The sequence below is a fragment of the Saimiri boliviensis genome, chromosome 18 (assembly GCF_048565385.1).
Source record: "Saimiri boliviensis isolate mSaiBol1 chromosome 18, mSaiBol1.pri, whole genome shotgun sequence".
Lineage (NCBI taxonomy): Eukaryota > Metazoa > Chordata > Mammalia > Primates > Cebidae > Saimiri > Saimiri boliviensis.
Window position 1 is genome coordinate 11,942,271 of NC_133466.1, and position 26,392 is coordinate 11,968,662.

General features: G+C 41.1%; 1 protein-coding gene across 2 annotated transcripts in view; it reads left to right on the plus strand.

Moving 5' to 3' along the window:
- Positions 1-26,392, plus strand: part of CRYZL1 (crystallin zeta like 1) — a 53,620-nt gene that overhangs the window by 21,874 nt on the left and 5,354 nt on the right. Inside the window, exons 5-11 of one of the 2 annotated variants that reach the window (XM_003927649.3) lie at positions 2,273-2,317; positions 5,221-5,289; positions 15,522-15,655; positions 17,017-17,128; positions 20,944-21,042; positions 23,625-23,746; positions 25,472-25,577. In XM_003927649.3, the coding sequence (XP_003927698.1) occupies positions 2,273-2,317; positions 5,221-5,289; positions 15,522-15,655; positions 17,017-17,128; positions 20,944-21,042; positions 23,625-23,746; positions 25,472-25,577 (687 nt within the window). Of the gene's footprint in view, positions 1-2,272; positions 2,318-5,220; positions 5,290-15,521; positions 15,656-17,016; positions 17,129-20,906; positions 21,043-23,624; positions 23,747-25,471; positions 25,578-26,392 lie in introns of both variants that reach the window. The other variant, XM_010338302.2, reaches the window with a different exon arrangement.

Consider the following 26,392-nt stretch of genomic DNA (forward strand, 5'->3'; position numbering starts at 1 on the left):
ATTGGATGTATATAAGAATTACAAAGAGTTTGGTATTGTTAGAGCAAAATAAAGGCCTGGGCAGGCGTCAAGGGCATGGTAGTTGGTAGCAGAGAAACATTTTGTCAAGAAAATTCTCCTGGGCTGGGCGTGGTGGCTCACACCTGTAATCCCAGCACTTTGGGAAGCAGAGGTGAAGAGGATCGCTTGAGCCCAGGAATTTGAGACAACAGAGCAAGACCCTGCCTCAAAAAAAAAAAAAAAAAATTCTCCTTCAAATATTGCAGAATAAAAGATATTGCACAAAATACTTTAATGGTGATATTGAACACTAATTCCTACCTTCCAAAAATGAAGCAGGCGGATAGGCAAGGGCCCTTTGACCCTTATTTATCAGATTGTATTTTAGGGAGATCATTAGAGTAACTGTATGAAGGAAGAGTAGATGTGAGGCAAACAAGTGTCTATAGGCAAGAGGACTTGTTGGGTTGTGGACCAGGAGGCAAAGAGACCAAAGTCCATAACCTTGACAGTGTTGGCAGAGGTGGAAAAGAGGGACTGATTTAAGACATATTGAGGAAGTAAAGTCAGCAGGACCTAGTAATTCATTGGAACTGGGAAATTAGAAACAGATCAGAACCAGGAATGGCTTATAGAATTCTGGTTCAGGCTTGAATTGGTATCAACATTGGATAAAGGAAGGTGATCCGATTTGGAGGAATATGATGAGTTCAGATTTATACTTGTTGAGTTCAAGGTACTTATGTGACATCTCACTGGCAATATCTAGTAAGCAATTAAATGAGTTAAAGCTCAAGGATGAGAGCATATATTTGAAAAATATTGGCATGTAGGTTGTGTTTGAAATAATAGAGTTAATGAGTTCTCCAAGGGAGAGAATTGAAAAGGAGGAGAGATGTAAACAAAGAACCCTTGGGAATGCAGTGTTTGAGGCTCAATTAAAAGAGGAGTATGAAAGAAACCAAGAAAAAAAGAGTCAGAGTGAAGGAGGACAGGGATCAGCAGTAGAAGGGAAAGAGAGAAGTACAGTGAATCAGAAGCCAAAAGGACTGGGGGATGATGGCACAGGAGGGAGCAAAGAAGAAGCAAACTGCAAAAGGAAGTCTTGAAAGTGGAAATACCAGACTTCGAATTACTTGCTAGTGGCAACAAATGCATTCTGGGGTCATACTGATGTCAGAGCCAGTCGAAGGGGCCACTTCCAGATTCAGGTTGCCATCTTACTTCACTGCTTCACCTCAGTTTCCTCGTCTGTTAAATAGGAATAATAATACCTACCTTATTGGTATATTGTGAAGTTTAAATGTATAAACACACTACATTGCTGAGTACAAGGAGGCATTCAACAATGTTTGGGTTTTTTTTCCTCCCCTTTCTTCTTGTAACTCTTTGAATAAAATGACTCAAGTGAATTGACTGAAAGTCGAGGCTTTTTCTCTACATATGCAGAGAAAATGTAACTATATCATTTCCATAAAGTTCCAGAAAACTTCTTGGTACCAACTTGAGTTTATTTATCAATTCAAAATAATTTTAATGTCACTTGTCTCAGAATTCCCTGTTGTATGAGATTCTGGAATTAAAAGATTGGGCTAGCCACAGAAAGGAGTAGAAAATAATGTAATTATCATAGAAGCTATAGAATGGATTCTCTTCCTTTACTCCTTCTTCCTTAAAGTCAGCTAAATAGAGGCCGGGCACAGTGGCTTACACCTATAATCCCAGCACTTTGGGAGACCAAGGCAGGTGGATCACTTGAGGTCAGGACTTCAAGACTAGTCTGGCCAACATGGTGAAACCCCATCTCTACTAAAAATAAAAAATTAGCCAGGCATGGTGGTGCATGCCTGTAGTCCCAGCTACTTGGGAGGCTGTGGCATGAGAATCGTTTGAACCCGGGAGGCAGAGGTTGCAGTGAGCTGAGATCGTGCCACCGCACTCCAGCCTGGGCTACAAGAGTGAAACTCCGTCTCAAAAAAAAAAACAAAGAAAAAAAAAAAAAGAAAAGTCAGCTAAATAGGCAAAGAGACACATACTTCTCCCTCATCTCAACAATTGCCTGGCCCAGATATCTAGAGAATTCAGATTTGAAGTGCTCTATATCCTGTAGTCCTTATAGACCATCAAAATGTTACTAACATTTTTGGCCTTTTTTCTGAGTAAAAATAAAATCAGTCATGTTACAAACTCACAGATTTTAAACATGTATTTTAATAAAGAATTATGTTTAATAAACTTGTAATATTAACTATTAATTTTCTTCGCTCTTTAGTTGGAAGCAAGGTGTCATTCTTTCAACCAGACGATGAAGTAGTCGGTAAGTTATAGCTGATAGTCTTATTTCAAATCATCTATTTTCCTGTCATCTCTTTTTTCTATAAAACTATTAATGTTCACTGTGATCTTGCTTCATATAGAAATACTTTACTGGTTTTTGGAATTTACTCTCAAATTTCTATTGATGATTAAAAATTGGGACCTTGATTGCAATAGCAGAACATTTAAAATTTTTCAATATTTAGCTGTAGAACAATTTTTTTTTTTTTTTTTTGAAATGGAGTTTTGCTCTTTTCACCCAAGCTGGAGTGCAATGGCGTAATCTCAGCTCACTGCAACCTCTGCCTCCCAGATTCAAGCAATTCTTTTGTCTCAGTCTCCCAAGTAGCTGGGATTACAGGTGCGCACCATCATGCCTGGCTAATTTTTTGTATTTTTAGTAGAAACAGGTTTTACTATGTTAGCCAGGCTGTTCTTGATCTCCTGACCTCAGGTGATCCACCCACCTCGGTCTCCCAAAGTGCTGGGATTACAGGTGTGAGCCACTGCACCCAGCCAGCTGCAGAACAATTTTACAGATAAAATGATAATCACAGTTGCTGTAGTGCTTAGTGTAGCCTTTTTCTGACAGATCCTTAGTCTATGGCCAGACTGAAGTCTTTAGGGAGAAGGAAAGTCACAAGTCGTGTGCTTGAAGGCTGCTGACTGACTGAGCCATATAGAAACTCATGCACCATTTCAACTGAGATCATACGGAGCTTTTCTATTACCACTCTTGTAAAATTAAAATTGACTTGAAACATTTAATTTTTTGGTTTTTCAAAAATCAACAATAATTTTGCAGTTTTGCAACCTGTATCCTAGACAGTCACACAAACATAGGGTATGACTTTTATAGTAGTCTTTGAAGTTTCCATTTCTCTGTGGAAGACATAAAGTTAGAAAATATTATTTATGTAATATGTGTTATATAGGGCCATATAATATATATTACGTGGTGGTTCACACCTATAATCCTAGCACTTTGGCAGGCCAAGACAGGGAGATCACTTGAGCTCAGTAGTTCAAGACCAGCCTGGGCAACATTGCAAAAGCTCGACACTACAAAAAAAAAATCAAAAATTAGCCAGGCATAGTGGCACACACCTGTAGTCCCAACTACTCAGGAGGCTAAGGTGGGAGGATTGCCTGAGCCTGGAAGTTTTAGGATGCAGTGAGCCTTTATCATGCCACTATACTCCAGCCTGGGTGACAGAGCGAGACCTAGTCCCCAAAAAATAGAAAAAGAAAATATTTAACCTTATAGCATGCTTGAAATTCTTAAAGGATAGATTTGTAAGAAAGTTTTTATCAGCGTTTTATAGTATTGCCTTTGACTCAAGTATTATCCTGGAGAACTGGTGATTTCTTTCTCATCTTTTTATTCTGCTCAGGAAATCAGTAACACTCTGTATTATTCAAGATTCTTTTTGTAAGAGACCAAAAATAAAATCAAAACTAGCTTAGAAGAAAAGTGGGATTTTATTAGAAGGATACTCTGGCCAGACATGGTGGCACATGCCTGTAATCCCAGCACTTTGGGAGGCTGAGGTGGGCAGATCATGACGTCAGCAGTTAGAGACCAGCCTGGCCAAAATGGTTAAACCCCATCTTTACTAAATATACAAAAATTAGCAGGGCATAGTGATGTGTGCCTATAATCCCAGCTACTCGGGAGGCTGAAACAGGAGAACCCGGAAGGCGGAGGTTGCAGTGGGCCGAGATTGTGCCACTGCCCTCCTGCCTGGGTGACAGAGTGAGACTCCGTCTCAAAAAAAAAGAGAAACATACTTAGGTGTGTTATGGAACCAAACTATAGGAAGGTAGCCATGCATAAAGGACAATTTTGTTTGTTTGTTTGTTTGTTTGTTTGAGACAGAGTCTCGCTCTTGTCACCCTTGCTGAAATGCAGTGGTGTAATCGTGGCTCATTGCAGCCTCAAACTCTTGGACTCAAGCAATTCTCCTGCCTCAGCCTCCCCAGTGGCAGGTACTACAGATGCAAGTATGCACTAATTTTTTTTTTTTTTTTGGAGACAGAGTCTCACCCTGTTGCCCTGCTGGAGTGCAGTGGCACAATCTTGGCTCACTGCAACCTCCACCTCCCGGGTTAAAGCGATTCTTCTGCCCCAGGCTCTGGAGTAGCTGGGACTATGGGCATACACTACCATGCCCAGCTAATTTTTGTATTTTTAATAGAGACGGGATTTCACCATATTGGCCAGGCTGGTCTCAAATTCCTGACCTCATGATCCACCCACCTCAGCATCCCAAAGTACTAGGATTACAAGCATGAGCCACCGCACCCAGCCGACACCCAACTAATTTATAAATTTTCTTTCTTTTGTAGAGATGAGATCTCACTGTGTTGACCAGGCTGGCTTTGAAGTCCTGGCCTCAAGTGATCCTCCTTCCTTGGCCCCTCCTAAGTGTTGGGATTACAAGTATGAACCACCATGTCCAACCCATCAGGAACAATTTTTTCTTTTTTTTGAGATGGAGTCTCACACTGTCGCCCAGGCTGGAGTGCAGTGGCACAATCTCGGCTCACTGCAGCCTCCGCCTCCCAGGTTCAAGTGATTCTCCTGTCTCAGCCTCCCAAGTAGCTGGGATTACAGGCGCCCGCCACCATGCCCAGCTAATTTTTTGTATCTTTAGTAGAGAAAGGATTTCTCTGTGTTGGCCAGGCTGCTCTTGAACTCCTGACCTCATGATTCACCCACCTCAGCCTCCCAAAGTGCTGAGATTACAGGTATGAGCCACTGCACCCCACCCATCAGGGACAATTTTAACAAGGAATTCCAGATGCTCCTGAGGCTCTGACTTACTTCTATAGTAATACTGGCCTCTCATTAGGAATGAATTTTTGACTTATTTCCCTTAAATTTCTTGTTTTGATTTTTAGGAATTTTGCCTCTGGATTCTGAAGACCCTGGATTTTGTGAAGTTGTTAGAGTACATGAGCATTACTTGGGTATGTAGCAGTTCAGTACTTTGGAGCTCACATAAGTCTTACTTCATTGACATATGGTTTAATAACATTTTAATTTCTTTGAATCTACTGTGAGTGTTGTACTTAATAAAGTATCATTAGCCAGTCATGTGTATAAAAAATGTTGGCTAGTCATATGAATACTTCTTATGACTTATAATTAGTATTCATAAAATTCTTATTCAGACTCAACAATATCTAGGCCTTTAAGTTTTACTAACATTGCTCATAGTAAGATCTTTGAAAAGTGGTTTCTCGGCTGGGCACAGTGGCTCACGCCTGTAATCCCAGCACTTTGGGAGGCTGAGGTGGGTGAATCACTTGAGGTAAGGAGTTTGAGACCAGCCAACCAACGTGGTGAAACCCTGTCACTACTAAAAATACAAAATTAGCTGGGCATGGTGGCACACACCTGTAATTCCAGCTACTTGGGAGGCTGAGGCAGGAGAATCACTTGAACCTGGGAGGGGGTGTTGCAGGGAGCAGAGATGGCACCACTGCACTCCAGCCTGGGTGACAGAGTGAGACTCCATCTCAAAAAAAAAAAAAAAAAAAAAAAAATCTGACTATCTCAAAGGGCGGGAAGGATGTGGAATGATGGATCCTTTCATGCACTGGAGTGTAAGTTAGTACAAATGTGTTAGAAAATAATTCAGAGTTATCTAATAAATCTAATAATGTATATACACTAGACCTAGTTATTTCACTCATAGTTATGAAGCCTATGAAAATTTGATGTGCACTAGGAGACATACTGCATAAGACTTCATAGCAGCATTGTTTGTAATAATGAAAAAAACTGGAAATGGCTCAAATGTCCATCACCAAGCAAATGGATAATTGAAGATATTCATAGAATGAATTTCTAGTTAGCAGTGAAAATGAATAAGATCTAAACATATCAAAGTGGATGATTCTCACAAACAGTATTAGGTGTAAAAAGAAGTTGCAGAAGAATACAAACGGTCCCATAACATTTATTTATATTAAGTTCAAAAATGTACAAAATTAAGGATATTTAACGATATAAAGAAAAGGTACAGGATGGAAAGTTGGGTGGAAGTTACCTGTGTGAGCAGGGAAGGAGGATGTGGTCAGTAGATATCTGAGGACTCCAGTGGTATAGCCAGTGTGTGTTTCTTATGCTGGGATTCATTATGTTGTTCTTCATACCATATCCATAGGTGCAAATACATTCTTTTATGTTTTGAACTGTTGAATTAAACTTTCTCCTAGGTTCTTAAATAATGTGATCTCTAATCAGACTTTTTGGGGACAGAGGCCAATTTGAATTTTGGTCTTCCAGAAACAATAATGTTACTCAGTTAAGTCCATACGGTAACTTGAGCTAGGCTAACAAATTTTTGGCATTTCACTTCTAAAATTATTAAAATAATTTTTATTTAAATTAATATTCACTTTATCTAAAACTTCTATTACTCTGTTGTTCTATTAATAATTAATTTGCAAAAGACACTTTATTAGAGATCTGAGGCCTGTGCCTAGTGGTATGTACATTAAGCCTAGAAAAGGAGCCAAGTACTGTATGTGTCTTCCTTTGAAAGATAAAGATCTCTTTTACATACCATGCAGTAAAAGTCTCTAATCCATTGCTATCCTGAAATTGTGCGGTTTGAAAATTGAGTACTGCCACTGGCTTCTTTACAGTAAACTATCCTATTTTTTGGCCTCTGAGTTTCCTTGGATGGTTGGCCCTTATTGCCCTGTTCTTTTGAGAATGTTGTGAATATGGAGTCAAGCCTGGGTTGCCACACTTTTTTCATTGAATAACCAAAACTAAATTGCTATAGAAGATGAACTATTAAAAACAACAAAGCCGGGCGCGGTGGCTCAAGCCTGTAATCCCAGCACTTTGGGAGGCCGAGGCGGGTGGATCACGAGGTCGAGAGATCGAGACCATCCTGGTCAACACAGTGAAACCCCGTCTCTACTAAAAATACAAAAAACTAGCTGGGCGTGGTGGCGCGTGCCTGTAATCCCAGCTACTTAGGAGGCTGAGGCAAGAGAATTGCCTGAGCCCAGGAGGCAGAGGTTGCGGTGAGCCGAGATCGTGCCATTGCACTCCAGCCTGGGTAACAAGAGCGAAACTCCGTCTCAAATAAAAAATTAAAAAAAAAAAACAACAACAACAACAAAAGGGCCGGGCGCGGTGGCTCAAGCTTGTAATCCCAGCACTTTGGGAGGCCGAGGCGGGTGGATCACGAGGTCAAGAGATCGAGACCATCCTGGTCAACATGGTGAAACCCCGTCTCTACTAAAAATACAAAAAATTAGCTGGGCATGGTGGCGCGTGCCTGTAGTCCCAGCTACTCAGGAGGCTGAGGCAGGAGAATTGCCTGAACCCAGGAGGCGGAGGTTGCGGTGAGCCGAGATCGTGCCATTGCACTCCAGCCTGAGTAACAAGAGCGAAACTCCGTCTCAAAAAAAAAAAAAAAAAAAAAAAACAAGGCTCATTCCTTTAGGCACTAGTGAACACTGGAGAATTATGACATGGACCAGAAGGAGAAAAGCAAACTAGAGCATCAGTTTTCTAGCTGTAAGGTTTAACCTAAGACAGACAAACCACACAAATGACCTTTTTCTTCTAACTTATTTATAAATCAAGAGGATGAGGCTGGGCGCGGTGGCTCATGCCTGTAATCCTAGCACTTTGGGAGGCCGAGGCAGGCAGATTACTTGAGGTCAAGAGTTCAAGACCAGCCTGGCCAACATGGTGAAACTCCATTTCTACAAAAAATGTGAAAATCAGCTGGGCATCGTGGAGGGCGCCTGTAATCCCAGTTACTCAGGATGCTGAGGCAGGAGAATCACTTGAACCCAAGAGGTGGAGACTACAATGAGCAGAGATCACACCACTGCACCCCAGCCTGGCAATAGAGCAAGACTCCATCTCAAAACAATAAATAAAAATAAATCAGGAGGATGGATTAAAGTCCAGAAATCCACCAAAGTATATAGAGAAAACAATTGCAGATATTCCTTGAAGAAGAAAACACAACAAAATGTTTCTTTAAAAGAAGTATGGACAGGTGTGGTGGCTCACGCCTGTAATCCCAGCACTTTGGGAGGCTGAGGCGGATGGAACTCCTGAGGTCAGGAGTTTGAGACCAGCCTGGCCAACATGGCAAAACCCCGTCTCTACTAAAGACAGAAAAAGTTGGCTGGGTGTGGTGGTCATGTGCCTGTAGTCCCAGCTACTCAAGACACTGAGTCACAAGACTTGCTTGAACCCAGGAGGCAGGGTTGTGGTAAGCCAAAATTGTGCCACTGCACCCCAGCCTGAGTGACAGAGCGAGACTCTATCTCAAAAATATAAAATAAAATAACTACTTTAAGGCTGGGTGTGGTGGCTCACGCCTGTAATCCCAGCATTTTGGGAGGTCAAGGTAGAAGGATTGCTTGAGCCCAGGAGTTCAAGACCAGCCTTGGCAACATAACAAGACCTTGTCTCTACCAGTAAATAAAATCTTGTAAAAAAAAAAAAAAAAAAAAAAGAAGAAGAAGAAGAAAGACTTTAAGAATGGGCAACATAGTAAGACCATCTCAACAAAAAGTTTTTGTTGCGGTTGTTGTTGATTTTTAATGCTAGGCCAAGCACAGTAGCTCACACCTATAATACCAGTACTTTGGGAAGCCAAGGCAGAGCCGATCACTTGAGCTCAGGAGTAGACTAGCCTGGGCAACATGGTTGAAACCCCATCTCTATGAGACATAAAAAAAAAAATTTTTAAACTAGGTATGGTGCTGCACGCCTGTAGTCCCAGCTGCTTGCAAGGCTGAGGAGGAAGAATCACTTGAACCTGGGAGGTTGAAGCTACTGTTAGCTGTATTTGCACCACTACAGTCCAACCCATCTTTTAAAAAAGTAAAAAAAAAAAGTAGTACTTTTGGACCACTTACACAGCAAAAAAAAACAGCATTGTGCAGACACAGCCTACAGATTAGGAGAAAATGTTGATAAGCTGTACGTCTGCTAAGGGGCTAATATAGTCATATATAAGGAGCTCAGACAATTCAAGAAGAAAAAAACAATTAGAAAATGGTCAAAGGACCTGAATAGATATTTCTCAAAAGAAGACATAAAAATGGCCAACAGATATATGAAAAAATACTCAACATCAGTAATCATTAGGGAAATGTCAATTAAAATCACAAAGAAATATCATCCCATACCTGTCAGAATAACTGTTGTCAAAAAGATGAAAGATAAGTATTGGTGAGACTGTGGAGAAAAGGGAAACTATGTATGCTATTGGTGAGAATGTAAATTACTATAGTCATTATGGAAAATATATGGATGTTCCTCAAAAATCAAAACACAGAATTACCATATGATTCAGCAGTCCTCCTTCTGGGTATTTTCCCAGAAGCTTTGAAATCAGATGTCTGTGCTCCATGTTCATTGCAGCACTATTCACAACAGCCAAGTTATGGACTCAACCCAAATGCCCATCAATAGATAAATGAATGATATGGTATAGATATACACAATGGAATACTGTTCAACCTTTAAAAAGCAGGAAATTGTGTCATTTCTGACAACACGGATGGAAATGGGGAACGCTATGCTGAGTGAAATAAGCCAGGCACAGAAAGACAGATACAGCATGTTCTCACTTCTTTTCGGAATCTAAAACAAGCTCATAGAGACAGAGAATAGAAGGGTAGCTACAGAGGCTGCAGGGTGGGGAGAGTGGAGTGATGATGGACAAAGGGCATAAAATCTCAGTTAAACAGGATGAATATGTTTTTATTTTTAATTGAACATGGTGAATATAGTTAGTATTGTACGATGAGTATAATTAATAATGGAGTATTGGCCGGGCGCGGTGGCTCAAGCCTGTAATCCCAGCACTTTGGGAGGCCAAGGCAGGTGGATCACGAGGTCGAGAGATCAAGACCATCCAGGTCAACATGGTGAAACCCCGTCTCTACTAAAATACAAAAAATTAGTTGGGCATGGTGGCGCGTGCCTGTAATCCCAGCTACTCAGGAGGCTGAGGCAGGAGAATTGCCTGAACCCAGGAGGCGGAGGTTGCAGTGAGCCGAGATCACGCCATTGCACTCCAGCCTGGGTAACAAGAGTGAAACTCCGTCTCAAAAAAAAAAAAAAATGGAGTATTGTACAGCATGGTGAATATAGAATATTGTACATTTCAAAATTGCTAAGAGTAAATTTCAAATGTTTTCATCATAAAATATATTAAGTATTTGAGATGATGGATATGTTAACTGGCTTGATTTAATTATTCCACATTGTATTTGTAAATCATAGCATCACTTTGTACCCCATAAATTTATACAATTAATGTCAATTTACAATGTAGGAAAAAAACGATGATGACTTACAATGTGACCTTTAGATTGGAACCTAGGCACGCTGACTACATCTATAAATGAGGACACTCAACTAAATAACCTCTTATCTCTCTTGTAGCTCCAACCTTTCGTAAAAGGGATTAATTTCAGTTTTACACCAAGTTTGCAGGGGGAAATTTTCAGTTCACCACAGCTCTATTTTAGTTCCTATTACTTGTCTGGTGACTTTTGTTTGTTTGTTTGTTTGTTTGTTTTGGAGATGGAGTCTCACACTGTCACCCAGCCTGGAGTGCAGTAGTGCAATCTCAGCTCACTACAACCTCCATCTCCTGGGTTCACTCAATTCTGCCTGAGCCTCCCTAGTGGCTGGGATTACAGGTGCACACCACCACACCTGGCTTTTTTTTTTTTGTAGGGACAGGGTTTCACTATGTTGGTCAGACTGGTCTCAAACTCCTGACCTTGTGATCCGCCCACCTCAGCCTTCCAAAATGCTGGGATTACAGGCGTGAGCCATGCCCAGCCGATTATTTCATATATATAAATTGTGGTTTTTTAATTTGTCTTTGGTGTTTTGTTTTCTGTTTGTTGGTTTATTTTTTGTTTGTTGGTTTATTTTTGAGACAGGGTCTCACTCTGTAGTCCAGGCTGTGGTGCAGTGCAATAATCACGATTCACTGCAGCCTCAAACTCCTGGGCTCAAGCAATCCTCCTACCTCAGCCTCCCAAGTAGCTGGGACTATAGGCATGCACCACCATGCCTAGCTAACTTTTTTTTGTAGAGGTGAGTCTCGCTACGTTGCCCAGGCTGGTCTTGAACTCCTGAGCTCAAGTAATCTTCCCGCCTTGGACTCCCAAAGTGCTGGCATAACAGGTATGAGCCACCATTCCTGGCCTTTGTGATTGTTTATTGAGTGCTCAGCACTCAGTCACTTTCAACTCAAATGAGTCTGTTCATTTGCTAAACCAAAGAACTATGTTTCAAACATTCCCCCAAAACATGGTATTTCTCCTGTTTCTCAACCTTGACAATAGAGTTAAAGAGTAATTTTTCCAACTCTTTCCTACTTTTCAGTTCTTAAGCAATTCTGTCAAGCCTAAAACTAATTTTCATTTAAAATTTGGCATGCATTTTCAGCATTGTTGTTTTTATTCCTTTGGACCTAAACTAGAAAGCAATCAAATTATAATTCTTGGATGCTGAAATATGGCTCTCATTTATTTGTGTAGTTTGGTTTTTTTGTTTGTGGGTTTTTTGTTAGTTTTTTGTTTTGTTTTGTTTTGAGATGGCGTTTTGCTCTTGTTGTTCAGGCTGAAGTGCAGTAGTGCAATCTCGGCTCACTACAACCTCTGCCTCCCAGGTTCAAGTGGTTCTCAAACCTGCCTCAGCCTCCCGAGTAGCTGGGATTACAGGCATGCACCACCACACCGGGCTAATTTTTTGTATTTTTAGTAGAGCTGGAGTTTCTCCATGTTGGTCAGGCTGGTCTCGAACTCCCAACCTCAGGTGATCCACCCAGCCTCCCAAAGTTCTAGGATTACAGGTGTGAGCCACCACACCTGGCCTTATTTTTTAAGTTTTTATAGCATAATAAACACCTGTGGACCTCCAACACAAAATCAAGTATGTTGACATTAACCCACATCTAACCATGCAATTTTAGAACTGTTAAAATCTTAAATATAATTTTACTGCAGTTAGCAGGGGGTTTTTTTGTTGTTGTTTTTGTTTGTTTGTTTGTTTTTTGTTTTTTGAGACAGAGTCTCGTGCACAGTCCAGAGTGCAATCGTGTGATCTCAGCTCACTGCAACCTCCACCTCCTGGGTACAAGCAGTTCTCCTGGCTCAGCCTCTCCTGAGTAGCTGGGATTACAGGTGCCTGCCACCATACCTGGCTAATTTTTGTATTTTTGGTAGAGATGGGGTTTCACCATGTTGGCCAGCTGGTCTCAAACTCCTGACCTCAGGTGATTTTGCCTGCCTTGACCTCCCAAAGTTCTGGGATTACAGGTGTGTGGCACCGCGCCAGCCATAGTTAGCATTTCTTTAAGGACTGCATGATTGAGTTTTTAATAAAAATATGGTAGTCTCAATCCTTATGACGGAATATGTTCCCAATAAGTAAATTATATGTTGATTGAGCATGCACTGTTGGAATAAAATGTGTTTAAAAGTTATATGTTCACCTTCTAAGCTATGTGGCCTTAGACAAATTAATCAGTTACTCTGAACCCTATTTCATAATCTGTAAAATTGGGAGAAAAGCGATCTTAAAGAGTTTCCTAAGGAAGTGTGTGCCATCATCTAGTGGTTAATGTGTTTTTACAGTTTTAATTCTCGGCTCTTGTCTGAGCATTTTAACATGCATACTTGAATGCTCCACTTCCCCCACTAGATGGTACTAGTGTGTTGCTAAATGCAGTGCTGGCTGCTCTGGCTAGTTTGCGTGAATCATTACCATTAGGGGAAACATTTGAAAGAGCTGGTGGAAGGCCGGGCGCGGTGGCTCAAGCCTGTAATCCCAGCACTTTGGGAGGCCGAGGCGGGTGGATCACGAGGTCGAAAGATCGAGACCATCCTGGTCAACATGGTGAAACCCCGTCTCTACTAAAAATACAAAAAAACAGCCGGGCGCGGTGGCTCAAGCCTGTAATCCCAGCACTTTGGGAGGCCGAGGCGGGTGGATCACGAGGTCGAGAGATCGAGACCATCCTGGTCAACATGGTGAAACCCCGTCTCTACTAAAAGTGCAAAAAATTAGCTGGGCATGGTGGCACGTGCCTGTAATCCCAGCTACTCAGGAGGCTGAGGCAGGAGAATTGCCTGAGCCCAGGAGGCGGAGGTTGCGGTGAGCCGAGATCGCGCCATTGCACTCCAGCCTGGGTAACAAGGGCGAAACTCCGTCTCAAAAAAAAAAAAAAAAAAAAAAAAAAAAAAACAAAAAAACTAGCTGGGCATGGTGGTGCATGCCTGTAATCCCAGCTACTCAGGAGGCTGAGGCAGGAGAATTGCCTGAGCCCAGGAGGCGGAGGTTGCGGTGAGCCGAGATCGCGCCATTGCACTCCAGCCTGGGTAACAAGAGCGAAACTCCGTCTCAAAAAAAAAAAAAAAGAAAGAGCTGGTGAAGACTGTGAAAGTGTTATAAAGTTGATTTTAGGTGAAATGAGAAAGAATTTCTTTTGCTTTGGAAAAATCACATAAGTTTACAACATAAACACACAACAAAAAATTAAATAGTAAAACAGGTTGGGGAATAGTTTAATGGTCAGATCATGCAGAGCTTTTTAAACTATATTAGTTTGCATTTGGTTCCAAGTGCAGTAGGAAGCCATTGATAAATTTTAAGCAGAGAATTGTTAGGATGTCATTTATCTTTTTAAAAATATCATTCTAGTGCTTCTATTTTTGAAAGATACTGTTAAAGAGATTGAAAATAGCATAAACTTGAAAATAATATTTACAGCACATAAACAAATGACTTATCTAGACTATATGTAGAATTCCTATAAATCTCTAAATAAGAAAAAGACAAGACAATAGAAAACTGATAAACACTTGAAAAAGGAATTAACAAAAGAAATTCCAGATGGCCAGCAAACATGGAAAGATGCTCAACCTCTTTTAGTAGTCAGGGAAAGCAAATGAAAATCATAGTAAGAAACTATTACATACCTACATGATTGGTAAAAATTTGTTAATGTGATCATTCCAAGAGTTGACGAGGACATTCACAGCAACAGGACACTACTGTGGAAAAGTAAATTGATACAGTCACTTTGGAAAGGTGTAGTTATGGAACAGATAATAAACCCAGAGTAGAAATTCAGGATTTCTACTCCGAATTAACTATCCTAGGAAAACCATGCACAGTGTAACAGTATCTTTCATACAAGAACACACTTAGCAGTATTGTTTGTAACTGACAAAAACTGGAGACAACACAAATGTTCATCAGCTAGACATGAATAAGCAAATGGAGGTGTTTTTAATATATTGGAATACCATAAAACAGCAAAATGAAAGTGCTCCAACAGTCTCATCCACAGAAGGGATGTCTTAAAAACATAATGTGGAGCATAAAAAGCAAGGTAGAGGGCCGCGCGCGGTGGCTCAAGCCTGTAATCCCAGCACTTTGGGAGGCCGAGGCGGGTGGATCACAAGGTCAAGAGATCGAGACAAACCTTGGTCAACAAGGTGAAACCCCGTCTCTACTAAAAATACAAAAAATTAGCTGGGCATGGTGGTGCATGCCTGTAATCCCAGCTACTCAGGAGGCTGAGACAGGAGAATTGCCTGAACCCAGGAGGCAGAGGTTGCGGTGAGCCGAGATCATGCCATTGCACTCCAGCCTGGGTAACAAGAGCGAAACTCCGTCTCAAAAAAAAAAAAAAAGCAAGGTAGAAAAGAATGCATATGGTATCATTCCATTCAGATGAGGTCTAAAGCCTTGGCAATGTGAAACTGTATTATTTAAGAATGCATACTTGAGTGATAAATGAAAGGACAAATAAGAAACTGCATGAGAATGGTGGTGACCTCTAAGAGGCTGCTGGGGTGACGGGTGTGCTCTTTCTCTCCCAGTATGGTAGTTAACTTTGCATATGTCCTTTATATTTATTCATCCAACTATACTTTATATTTTATATACTTTTTCTGCATGTTTTTTTATTTCACAATATTAAAAATACACACATACTCCTAGGTGGAGAATGGATTATTCATGGGCAATAATGGAAAGTAATGTAGGTGAGAGAGAATGGGAGCAGAGGATTGGACCAGGGCCACAGTGGTAGTAGAGATGGAGAGAAATAGATCCAGGAGGCAGGACTCATGGGACTTGCTAACAGACTGTTTCTTCTTGTTCTTTATGATAGTTCATAAACCAGAAAAGGTCACATGGACAGAAGCAGCAGGAACCATTCGAGATGGAGTGCGTGCCTATACAGCTCTGCATTATCTTTCTCATCTCTCTGCTGGGAAATCAGTGCTGATAATGGATGGAGCAAGTGTAGGTGCTAATGGTTTTGTTAAGAAACAGACCAACAGCCAGGCACAGTGGCTCACGCCTATAATCCCAGATCTTTTGGGAGGCCAAGGCGGTCGAATCACGAGGTCAGGAGATCAAGACCATCCTGGCGAAACCCCGTCTGTACTAAAAATACCAAAAGTTAGCTGGGCATGGTGGCAGGCACCTGTCATCCTAGCTATTCAGGAAACTGAGGCAGGAGAATCACTTGAACCTAGGAGGCGGAGGTTGCAGTGAGCCAAGATTGTGCCACTGCACTCCAGCCTGGCAACAGAGCAAGACTCAGTCTGGAAAAGAAGAAAGAACGAAAGAAAGCAGCATACAGTAAACTTAGGGAATTTAGCAACGAGCCACCCATTTGCTAATATAATTATTTGCCAGTATCTTATTAATTGACTTTTATTCCAGCATCCTATTTTGTTATAATAAGCAGCTTTTATCAATAGATGATCAACGTTAGATTTAGTGTGATTTGTTTATTACTTTGAATCTACTGGTACATTAAAAACCAGACAATCCATTTTTATTCATTCTTATTGCACAAACTAAGATACCACATGAGCCTTTGAAGTCATTGTCCAGAGCTCCCTACCAGTTTTGTAGCCTATTTCCCACCCTTACAATTATGTTGATCAAGTATTGGCATTTTATAGATAGATGGATCACACCAAAGATCAACATGTCCTAATTTAAACATATTACATATATTAAAAAATAGTTTAAGACACTAAAAGAATACATAAAATATTATAATCTAAAAATGTTAAGAAAAACTTGAAATGAACTTACAGTTTTATTTTCTAACTGGCTTGTGATGAAAATGCTTTTTTCCTGCTTCTCTTAGAAGAAAAGGCTGAACCGTCTTCAGCATTGGCCTCAGCCTGATGTCCAACATCAGGATAGTAGTGTTTCCCCGAACTTACCCCATAGGTCTGAACAGGATGGAGCTTTTGAAGTGTTTTGATCTTCAAAGAGAGGTAGCTGGACTCCCATATATACTACACAATTAGCTTAGACCATCACATTGACAAGACTCAGTTTTCTCTTTGCGAGGCCATGTGTCTGAATGTGGCTTTTCATCCTTGCAATTATGTGCTGTGGTCAGACTGGGTGACAGCAGGTGATGTGCAGCTTTTCCACTGGCCCTTGAAAAGAAGAAAGTCACCCAAACATTTCCCCTACTAAACTTGACCAAAACTTTGTTCTTTTTCTATTAGATAACATTTTAAAATATACTAAAGTAACACTAAAGAATTGTTCTTTATTAAATAGTCTAAAGAAATCAATTAGAAATGGCCTCTGCCCTAAAACCATATACCCACTGCATATTTTCTTCTACACAGGCATTTGGTACCATAGCTATTCAGTTAGCACATCATAGAGGAGCCAAAGTGATTTCAACAGCATGCAGCCTTGAAGATAAGCAGTGCCTTGAAAGATTCAGACCTCCCATAGGTGGGTAATACTACTCAGCACAGACTTTAAAACAGAAAATTCTGAAGGAAAATCACCTTTAAAAATGTGCTTGGAAAACCAAGTACAAAATCTCTGGCCAGGCACAGTGGCTTATGACTATAATCCCAGCGCTTTGGAAGGCCAAGGTGGGAGGATCACTTGAGCCCAGGAGTTTGAGACCAGCCTGAGCAACATAGGAAGACCTCATCTCTGTATAATATTTAAAAAAAAAAAAAAAAAAATTTATAAAATCCCAAATGAAAGTCAGTTTAAAAATGCAGGGAATATGTGTGTTGTCTCCCAATTTACTTCTTTTTTTTTTTTTGAGACACGGTCTCACTCTGTCACCCAGCTGGAGTACAGTGGCACAATCATGGCTCACTGCAGCATGGACCTTGCCAGACTCAGGTGATCCTGCCATCTCAGCCTCCTGAGTAGCTGGGACTACAGACATATGCCATCACACCTGGCTAATTTTTTGTATTTTTTGTAGAGACAGGTTTAGCCATGTTGCCTAGGCTGGTCTCAAACTTCTGAGCTCAAGCATTGCACCCACCTCGACCTCCCAAAGTGCTAGAATTACAGGCATGAGCCACAATACCCAGCCTAACTTTACTTAAGAGATAGTTTTAATTTCAATTATTTGTTTTTTAAAACTTACGTTTTTCAGTGTTTTTTTCCTCTTTGCCCCATTGTTATCAGCAATTTACTCAACTTTGAATTAGGTGAACTTCAATGCAGTTTAGAAACACCTGATGCAGGCTGGGTGTCAAAGAACTAGAGACAAGCCTCAGAGAGCTGGCTTGTCCAAGGATATATACCTTGTAAAGGACTGGAATGAGATTTGAGCCCAGGCCTGTCTTGACATTAAAGCTCACATTATTTCCATTGTTACATTATGCTTGTGACAGAGATAACCAAGAAATAGAAGAAAGGTAATACAGGGGCTGGAGAAAGGAGGAGAAAAGGAAAAAGAAGAGATTTGAAAATAGAATGGAGAAAAAGAGCATGGGCTGGGCTCAGTGACTTGCACCTGTAATCCCAACACTTTAGGAGGCCAAGGCTTGTGGATCACTTGAGGTCAGAAGTTTAAGACCAGCCTGACCAACATGGTGAAACACTGTCTCTATTAAAAATACGAAACTTAGGCCAGGTGCGGTGGCTCACGCCTATAATCCCAGCACTTTGGGAGGCCAAGGTAGGCAGATCACCTGAGGTTGGGAGTTTGAGACCAGCCTGACCAACATGGAGAAACCCCATCTCTGTTAAAAATACAAAATTAGCCAGGCATGGTGGTGCATGCCTGTAATCCCAGCTACTCAAGAGGCTGAGACCGGAGAATCGCTTGAACCTGGGAGGCGGAGGTTATGGCGAGCCAAGATTGCGCCATTACACACCAGCCTGGACAACAAGAGCGAAACTCTCTCAAAAAAAAAAAAAAATTAAAAAAGTAGGCTGGACATGGTGGCTCATGCCTGTAATCTCAGCACGGTGAAACCCTGTCTCTACTAAAAGAAACTCTTAGCTGTGTGTGGTGGCACGTGCCTGTAGTCCCAGCTCCTCTGGAGGTTGAGGCAGGAGAATCCCTTAAACCCGAGAGGCGGAGGTTCCAGTGAGCCAAGATTGCGCCACTGCACTCCATCCTGGACAACAGAGCGAGACTCCGCCTCAAAAAAAAAAAAATGCAAAAATTAGCTGGACATGTTGGTGGGTGCCTATGATCCCAGCTCCTCAGGAGGCTGAGGCAGGAGGATTGCTTTAACTCGGGAGGTAGAGGTTGCGGTGAGCCGAGATCGTGCCATTGCACTCCAGCCTGGGTAACCAAAGTGAAACTCCGTCTCAAAAAAAAAAAAAAAAAAAGGCATGAATGAAGGGAGAATTTCTTATTGGTTAATTTGCCCTTCCTAGATTGCTTTGTCCCCTTTTCCTTTTGTTCCCTTACTCCTTTCCAAATCCTAGATTACTCTATTGAACTATATCTCTAATTTGAGCAGCTCTAAGAGGAATTCTCTTCAACAAGAAGGTATGAAAAGATACAGAAAGGAAATCAAACATTTTATTAGTTGCCAGTTCAAAACTGAGAATTATTTTTAATTCTCTCAATAATTTATTAATATGATATTACTAATATACTTTAATGCAGCCAGTTAAAATCAATTTAATTTTTACTGACTGCTAAAAATCATGTTCCTTTTCCTTAGCTTTAAGATTTTTCTTCATTTGGGAGAGTAAGAAGAGAGGGGGATTTCTATGACTGAGAAAGGATGAAACAGCCTCTAGTAGATAATTACCATGTTTTACAAATACAGACAGTCTCCAGCTGACAGTGTTTGGATTTAGGATTTTTTTTAAATGTTATGATGGGTTTATTGGGGTATTAAGTGTGTTTTTGACTTACAGTGGACTTATTAGGATGTAGCCCATTGTAAAGATAAAGATCATCTGTATATTTTTATGCTTTTTAGCTTTAATGACTATTAAATATGAACATACTTGAGAAACTACTTAATCTAGCTGAGTATGGTGGCTCACACCTATAATCCCAGGGCTTTGGAATGTCAAGGCAGAGGATCACATGAGGCCAAGAGTTCAAAAATAGTGTAGGCAACATAGCAAGACCCTGTCCCTACAAAAAATTAAAAAATTAGCCAGGCATGGTAGCATGTACCTGTAGTCCTAGCTACTTGGGAGGCTAAGGCAGGAGGATTGCTTGAACTTGGGAGTTCAAGTCTACAGTGGGCTGTGATCCTGCCACTGTACTCCATCCTGGGCAATGGAGTGAGACCCTGTCTGAAAAAAAAAACAACTTCCAGTTTATGTCTTATTATATATGTACCTCTGTGTTTTCAGATTCCTAATTCTGGCAAAATATCCTATAGCTGTAGAGAATAGTGCTCTGTGTCAACAGACCAGCCTTGGGTCAAAAACCGTACCCACAAATGTTCACATTTTAATTTTTTTGTTTTTTTTTTTTGAGATGGAGTCTCGCTCTGTAGCCCAGGCTGGAGTGCAGTGGCACAATCTCAGCTCACTGCAACCTCTGCCTCCTGGGTCCCAGTTCAAGCAGTTCTCCTGCCTCAGCCTACCAAGTAATTGGGATTACAGGCACGCATCACCATGCCCAGCTAATTTTTGTATTTTTAGTAGAAACAGGGTTTCAGCATGTTAGCCAGGCTGGTCTTGAACTCCTGACCTTGTGATCCATCCACCTCAGCCTCCCAAAGTGCTGGGATTACAGGTGTGAGCCACCACACCCCGCCACATTTTAAATTTTTTTTTTTTTTTTTTTTTTTTTTTGGGAGACAGAATCTTGCTCTGTCGCCAGGCTGGAGTGCAGTGTCACAATCTCGGCTCACTGCAATGTCCACCTCCTGGGTTCAAGCAGTTCTCCTGCTTCAGCCTCCCGAGTAGCTGAGACTACAGCACCACCACCCCCAGCTAATTTTTGTATTTTTTAGTAGAGACGGGGTTTCACCATGTTGGCCAGGATGGTCTCGATCTCTTGACCTCGTGATCCGCCTGCCTCAGCCTCCCAAAGTGCTGGGATTACAGGCGTGAGCCACCACGCCCAGCCACATTTTAATTTTACTGAATATACAAGTCTCTTCATTTAGACTGCTATATCCCATATTGGATTACATGAGAAAAAGTATAATTTAAATTGACTTTTTCCCTTTAAATTCAGTAATTGTTTGAATTGCTTAATTCACTTCAGAAAATAGATATTTATTTGCTTTTCTTTTTCTTTTTCCCTGATTTGTTTGTGTTGATCACATAGAGAACAGTACAATTGCCTGATTTCCTGTCCTTTACAGCCCGAGTGATTGATGTGTCTAATGGGAAAGTTCATGTTGCTGAAAGCTGTTTGGAAGAAACAGGTGGCCTGGGAGTAGATATTGTTCTAGATGCTGGAGGTAGGTACTTTATGAAATTAGTAGTCTGTAACTAAAGACTTTTTAATTGAAAAAATTTTAATTTTAATTGGAACTTCTTCACGTTATTCCCATTATAAGCACTGTGTGTAAGAGAGAACATTCTTATCTTTTACCAGTGTAGACCAGGGGTGCCCCTTTTTGACTTCCCTGGCCACATTGGAAGAATTGTGATCTTAGGCCACACATAAAGTACACTAACGATATCTGATGAGCTTAAAAAAAAAATCTTAAAAATGTCTTATACTGTCTTAAGAAAGTTTACGAATTTGTGTTGGGTCTCATTTAAAGCCATCGTAGGCAGGATGTGGGTTGGACAAGCTTCGTGTAGACATTAGAGTCGTGAATGACATACTGCTACAAGAAATCTAGAAACATGACCTCCTAGGCCAGGCATAGTGGCTCACGCTTATAATCCCAGCACTTTGGGAGGCCAAGGCAGGCAGATCACAAGGTCAGGAGATCAAGATCATCCTGGCCAACATGGTGAAACCCCATGTCTACTAAAAATACAAAAATTAGCTGGTTGTGGTGGTGCACACCTGTAGTCCCAGCTACTTGGGAGGCTGAAGCAGGAGAATTGCTTGAAAAGGGGAGGCAGAGGTTGCAGTGAGCCAAGATCCTGCCACTGCACTCCAGCCTCCAACCAAGCGAGCGTCAGTCTAAAAAAAAAAAGATATTAAAAAAACATGACCTCCTCAGTGGTTCCCAGATAACACATCATCACTGCAATGCCTTTTCAGTGCCATCTGCTGTGTAGCTGCCCTCTATTGGAAAGTTGACTTCCACAGTCTTTATTTGGAAAATACCCAAGTTCCAGTTTCACTTTTCTTGAATGTTTTTGGTTTACCCGGTATCTATTTATCACTTACTCTGAACACACGTAATAGCATGACTCCTAAAGGATAGGTTTCACAAGCATGCAAAGTGCTTCTATTTATACTTTTTAGTAGGATTTATCTTCTAATGTGAGAAGCATGGATGAATATGGTTCTGACTATCATGTGGTTTTCTGAAACCAGTATTTTCTAAGATTTGAAAATAGCCGGGCGCGGTGGCTCAAGCCTGTAATCCCAGCACTTTGGGAGGCCGAGGCGGGTGGATCACAAGGTCAAGAGATCGAGACCATCCTGGTCAACATGGTGAAACCCCGTCTCTACTAAAAATACAAAAAAAAAAATTAGCTGGGCATGGTGGCGCGTGCCTGTAATCCCAGCTACTCAGGAGGCTGAGGCAGGAGAATTGCCTGAACCCAGGAGGCGGAGGTTGTGGTGAGCCGAGATCGCGCCATTGCACTCCAGCCTGGGTAACAAGAGCGAAACTCCGTCTCAAAAAAAAAAAAAAAAAAAAAAAGAAAATAGTTCTGGAAAATCTGTCAGTGGAAGTAAATACATACTTTTTTGCATCATTTTATCACATGGACATTTCAGTAATTATGTTAAGACAGTCTTGAGTCTATGAGTTTTTTAATCCGGAATCAACTCATCTCACTATAGTAAGCTGCCAGTGTTAATTATCAGATTTGGTTATGTGTTACATTACCTTGCCTGGTTTTCAAATAAAGATAGACTTTTTATTTTTATTTATTTCTATAATAAATAGATTTAAAATAAATTGTTAAATGTAGAATAAATTTTATGATTCATTTGATCTAACAAGTAGATTTTAAAGTATCAGAATACATTGTGTGTTGCCTTTTTTCAGAAAAATGTTTCCTCATTCCTACATTAAAAAATAAAGAGAGGCCAGGCACAGTGGCTCAAGCCTATAATCCCAACACTTTGGAAGGCGAAGGCAGGTGGATCACAAGGTCAGGAGATCGAGATCATCCTGACTAACACAGTGAAACTCTGTCTCTGCTAGAATACAAAAAATTAGCCGGGTGTGGTAGCACATGCCTGTAGTACCAGCTACTCAAGAGGCTGAGGCAGAAGAGTCGCTTGAACCCGAGATTGCACCCCTGCACTCCAGCCTGGGCAACAGAGTGAGACTTCATCTCAAAAAAATAAAAAATAGGCCGGGTGCGGTGGCTCACGCCTATAATCCCAGCACTTTGGGAGGCCGAGGCGGGTGGATCACGAGGTCAAGAGATCGAGACCATCCTGGTCAACATGGTGAAACCCCGTCTCTACTAAAAATACAAAAAATTAGCTGGGCATGGTGGCGCGTGCCTGTAATCCCAGCTACTCAGGAGGCTGAGGCAGGAGAATTGCCTGAACCCAGGAGGCGGAGGTTGTGGTGAGCCGAGATCGCGCCATTGCACTCCAGCCTGGGCAACAAGAGCGAAACTCCGTCTCAAAAAATAAATAAATAAATAAATAAATAAATAATAAAATGAAATGAAAAAGTAAAGAGAGTGCTGGACACAGTGGCCTGCCCCTGTAGTTCCAGCTACTCATGAGGCTGAGGCTAGCGGATTGCTGGAGTTCAGGCCAGCCTGAGCAACATAGTAAGACTGTCTCTAAATAAATAAGAACTTGTTTGAAGAATAAATTTTTGTCAGATTATTATAAAATATATTTCTTCTTTCTCTCATTTTTTCTTTTTAACTATTCCCTTGCAAGTGAGATTATATAGTAAAGATGATGAACCAGATGTAAAATTACAACTACTACCACATAAACATGATATCATCACACTTCTTGGTGTTGGAGGCCATTGGATAACAACAGAAGAAAACCTTCAGGTATTATCAGAAACCATAAAGCATTAGTATCACCCCAAAGGGGTGTAATTAACAAACAATAATGCCTAAGTTATTTGAGGCAAGGTATGACTAAATTAGTATAAAATCTGGGCCAGGGATGGTGGCTCATGCCTATAATCCCAGCACTTTGGGAGGCTGAGGTGGGCGGATCACCTGGGGCCAGGACTTCAAGACCAGTCTGGCCAATATGGTGAAACCCCATCTCTACAAAAAATAGAAAAATTAGCCAGGCATAGTGCTGCAGGCTTATATTCCCAGGTCCTCAGGAGGCTGAGGGCTGAGGCACAAGAATTACCTGAACCCAGGAGGCAGACGTAGTGAGCTGAGATTGCGCCACTGCACAGCAGCCTGGGTGACAGAGAAACTCTGTCTCAAAAAAATAAAGAAAAAAATCTGAATCATAAAGAAATTTAGGCCAGGCACGGTGGTTCACACCTGTGATCTCAGCACTTTGGGAGGCCAAGGTGGGCAGATCACAAGGTCAAGAGATCGAGACCATCCTGGCCAACGTGGTGAAACCCGGCCTCTACTAAAAATACAAAAAAATTAGCTGGGCATGGTGGTGTGCGCCTGTAGTCCCAGCTACTCGGGAGGCTGAGGCAGGAGAATTGCTTGAACCCAGGAGGCGGAGGGTGCACTGAACCGAGATCATGCCACTGCACTCCAGCCTGGCACCTGGCAACAGAGTGAAACTCTGTCTCAAAGTAAATAAATACATAAAAATAAAGAAATTTAGCTTTTTTCCATATTTTATATCAAAAAGAAATTAGGCTTTTTTACTTTAGCAACATGTTGCCCAGAATATTGAAATACTGCCTAGTAGAGATCCTTTCAACGACACTGGAATGTAATTTTATTTAGTGATTTAGACATAGTAACTTATGAATTTTTTTTTTTTTTTGAGACGGAGTTTCGCTCGGGACCCAGGCTGGAGTGCACTGGCGCGACCTCAGCTCACCGCAACCTCCGCCTCCTGGGTTCAGGCAATTCTCCTGCCTCAGCCTCCCGAGTAGCTGGGACTACAGGCATGCGCCACCATGCCCAGCTAATTTTTTGTATTTTTAGTAGAGACGGGGTTTCACCATGTTGACCAGGATGGTCTCGATCTCTTGACCTCGTGATCCACCCGCCTCAGCCTCCCAAAGTGCTGGGATTACAGGCTTGAGCCACTGCGCCCGGCTATGAATTTTTAATAGTATTTCAGATAGCATTTTTTTCTCAGTAACATAAACTTAGCAAAATATTTCTGTATAAAATTATCACAACTTCCTAATTATTCAAACTGGAATTACTATGTATGTTTATGTATGTTATCTCTCAAGGTTATAATTTTCAGCATTCCAATTAAATATTTACATGATGGCTGATATGCATACCATTAATTCTCATATACCCGTCTTCATTGATTTTACAATACCCTCATAAAGAATGCCAGAAAAGACACACATACACCCCTTCCACTTCATCACCAGAATTCTAGATTAGCCTTGCATCTGCCATGTACCTATCACCTTGCTGTTTCATTGTTTTGGACCATGAAATAGAAAATATTATCGTTTACATGTTATTAAAGTTCATGTGCATATTTTTTGTGATTTGGACATCATTTAATTTGTGTAGAAGTTTTTCTGGCTCAAGATACCAATTATCCTTCTGCTGTTAAACTCACAATAACTAATTAGTCTTTGTTTTATTCTATCCAAGTTGGATCCTCCAGATAGCCATTGCCTTTTCCTCAAGGGAGCAACGGTAGCTTTCCTGAATGATGAAGTTTGGAATTTGTCAAATGTACAACAGGGAAAATACCTTTATATCCTTTTTATTGACTGATTGAGTTTCTGGCTTGAAACCTTGTACTGTACCAAGTTCTTGCATTACAATAATAGGAAATAACAACAGGAGTTAAGTTTCCTTGAGTGTTCCAAGTGCCTTGCAAGTATTAATTTAAACAACCTTTTGAGATGTAAGTACTGTTATCCCCATTTCACAGGCAAAGAAACAGAAGCGTAGAGATGCTGATATAGAATCAAGGATGCAGCAAGTGATGGAACAAGAATCACACTTAGGCAGTCTCTCTCCTTTCTGAATAGGAGATAAGCCATAAGAATAAGTGGAAGATTTTATTTTTAACTTGATGTGAGGGAAATTACACATTGCCTTGAAAGGTTGCACACTTACTCCTATGATGGTGCCATTGCGCAGAACATTTCAGAATACTTATCTAAATTAAAGAGTTTGTGGAGTGTTTTATAAATATCAATGCTAGGAAATCTTTATCAAATGAAGATGGGTTTGACTTTTTGAAACAAAAGTCATTCAGAGATAAGTCTCATGTGATTGAAGCCAAATTATTCCAGTTGAGAAAAAATAAAAAGTTTGGAATATGCAAACAATTTCAAAAAGAAAGGCCTAGGCCGGGCGCGGTGGCTCAAGCCTGTAATCCCAGCACTTTGGGAGGCCGAGGCGGATGGATCACGAGGTCAAGAGATCGAGACCATCCTGGTCAACATGGTAAAACCCCATCTCTACTAAAAATACAAAAAAATTAGCTGGGCATGGTGGCGCGTGCCTGTAGTCCCAGCTACTCAGGAGGCTGAGGCAGGAGAATTGCCTGAACCCAGGAGG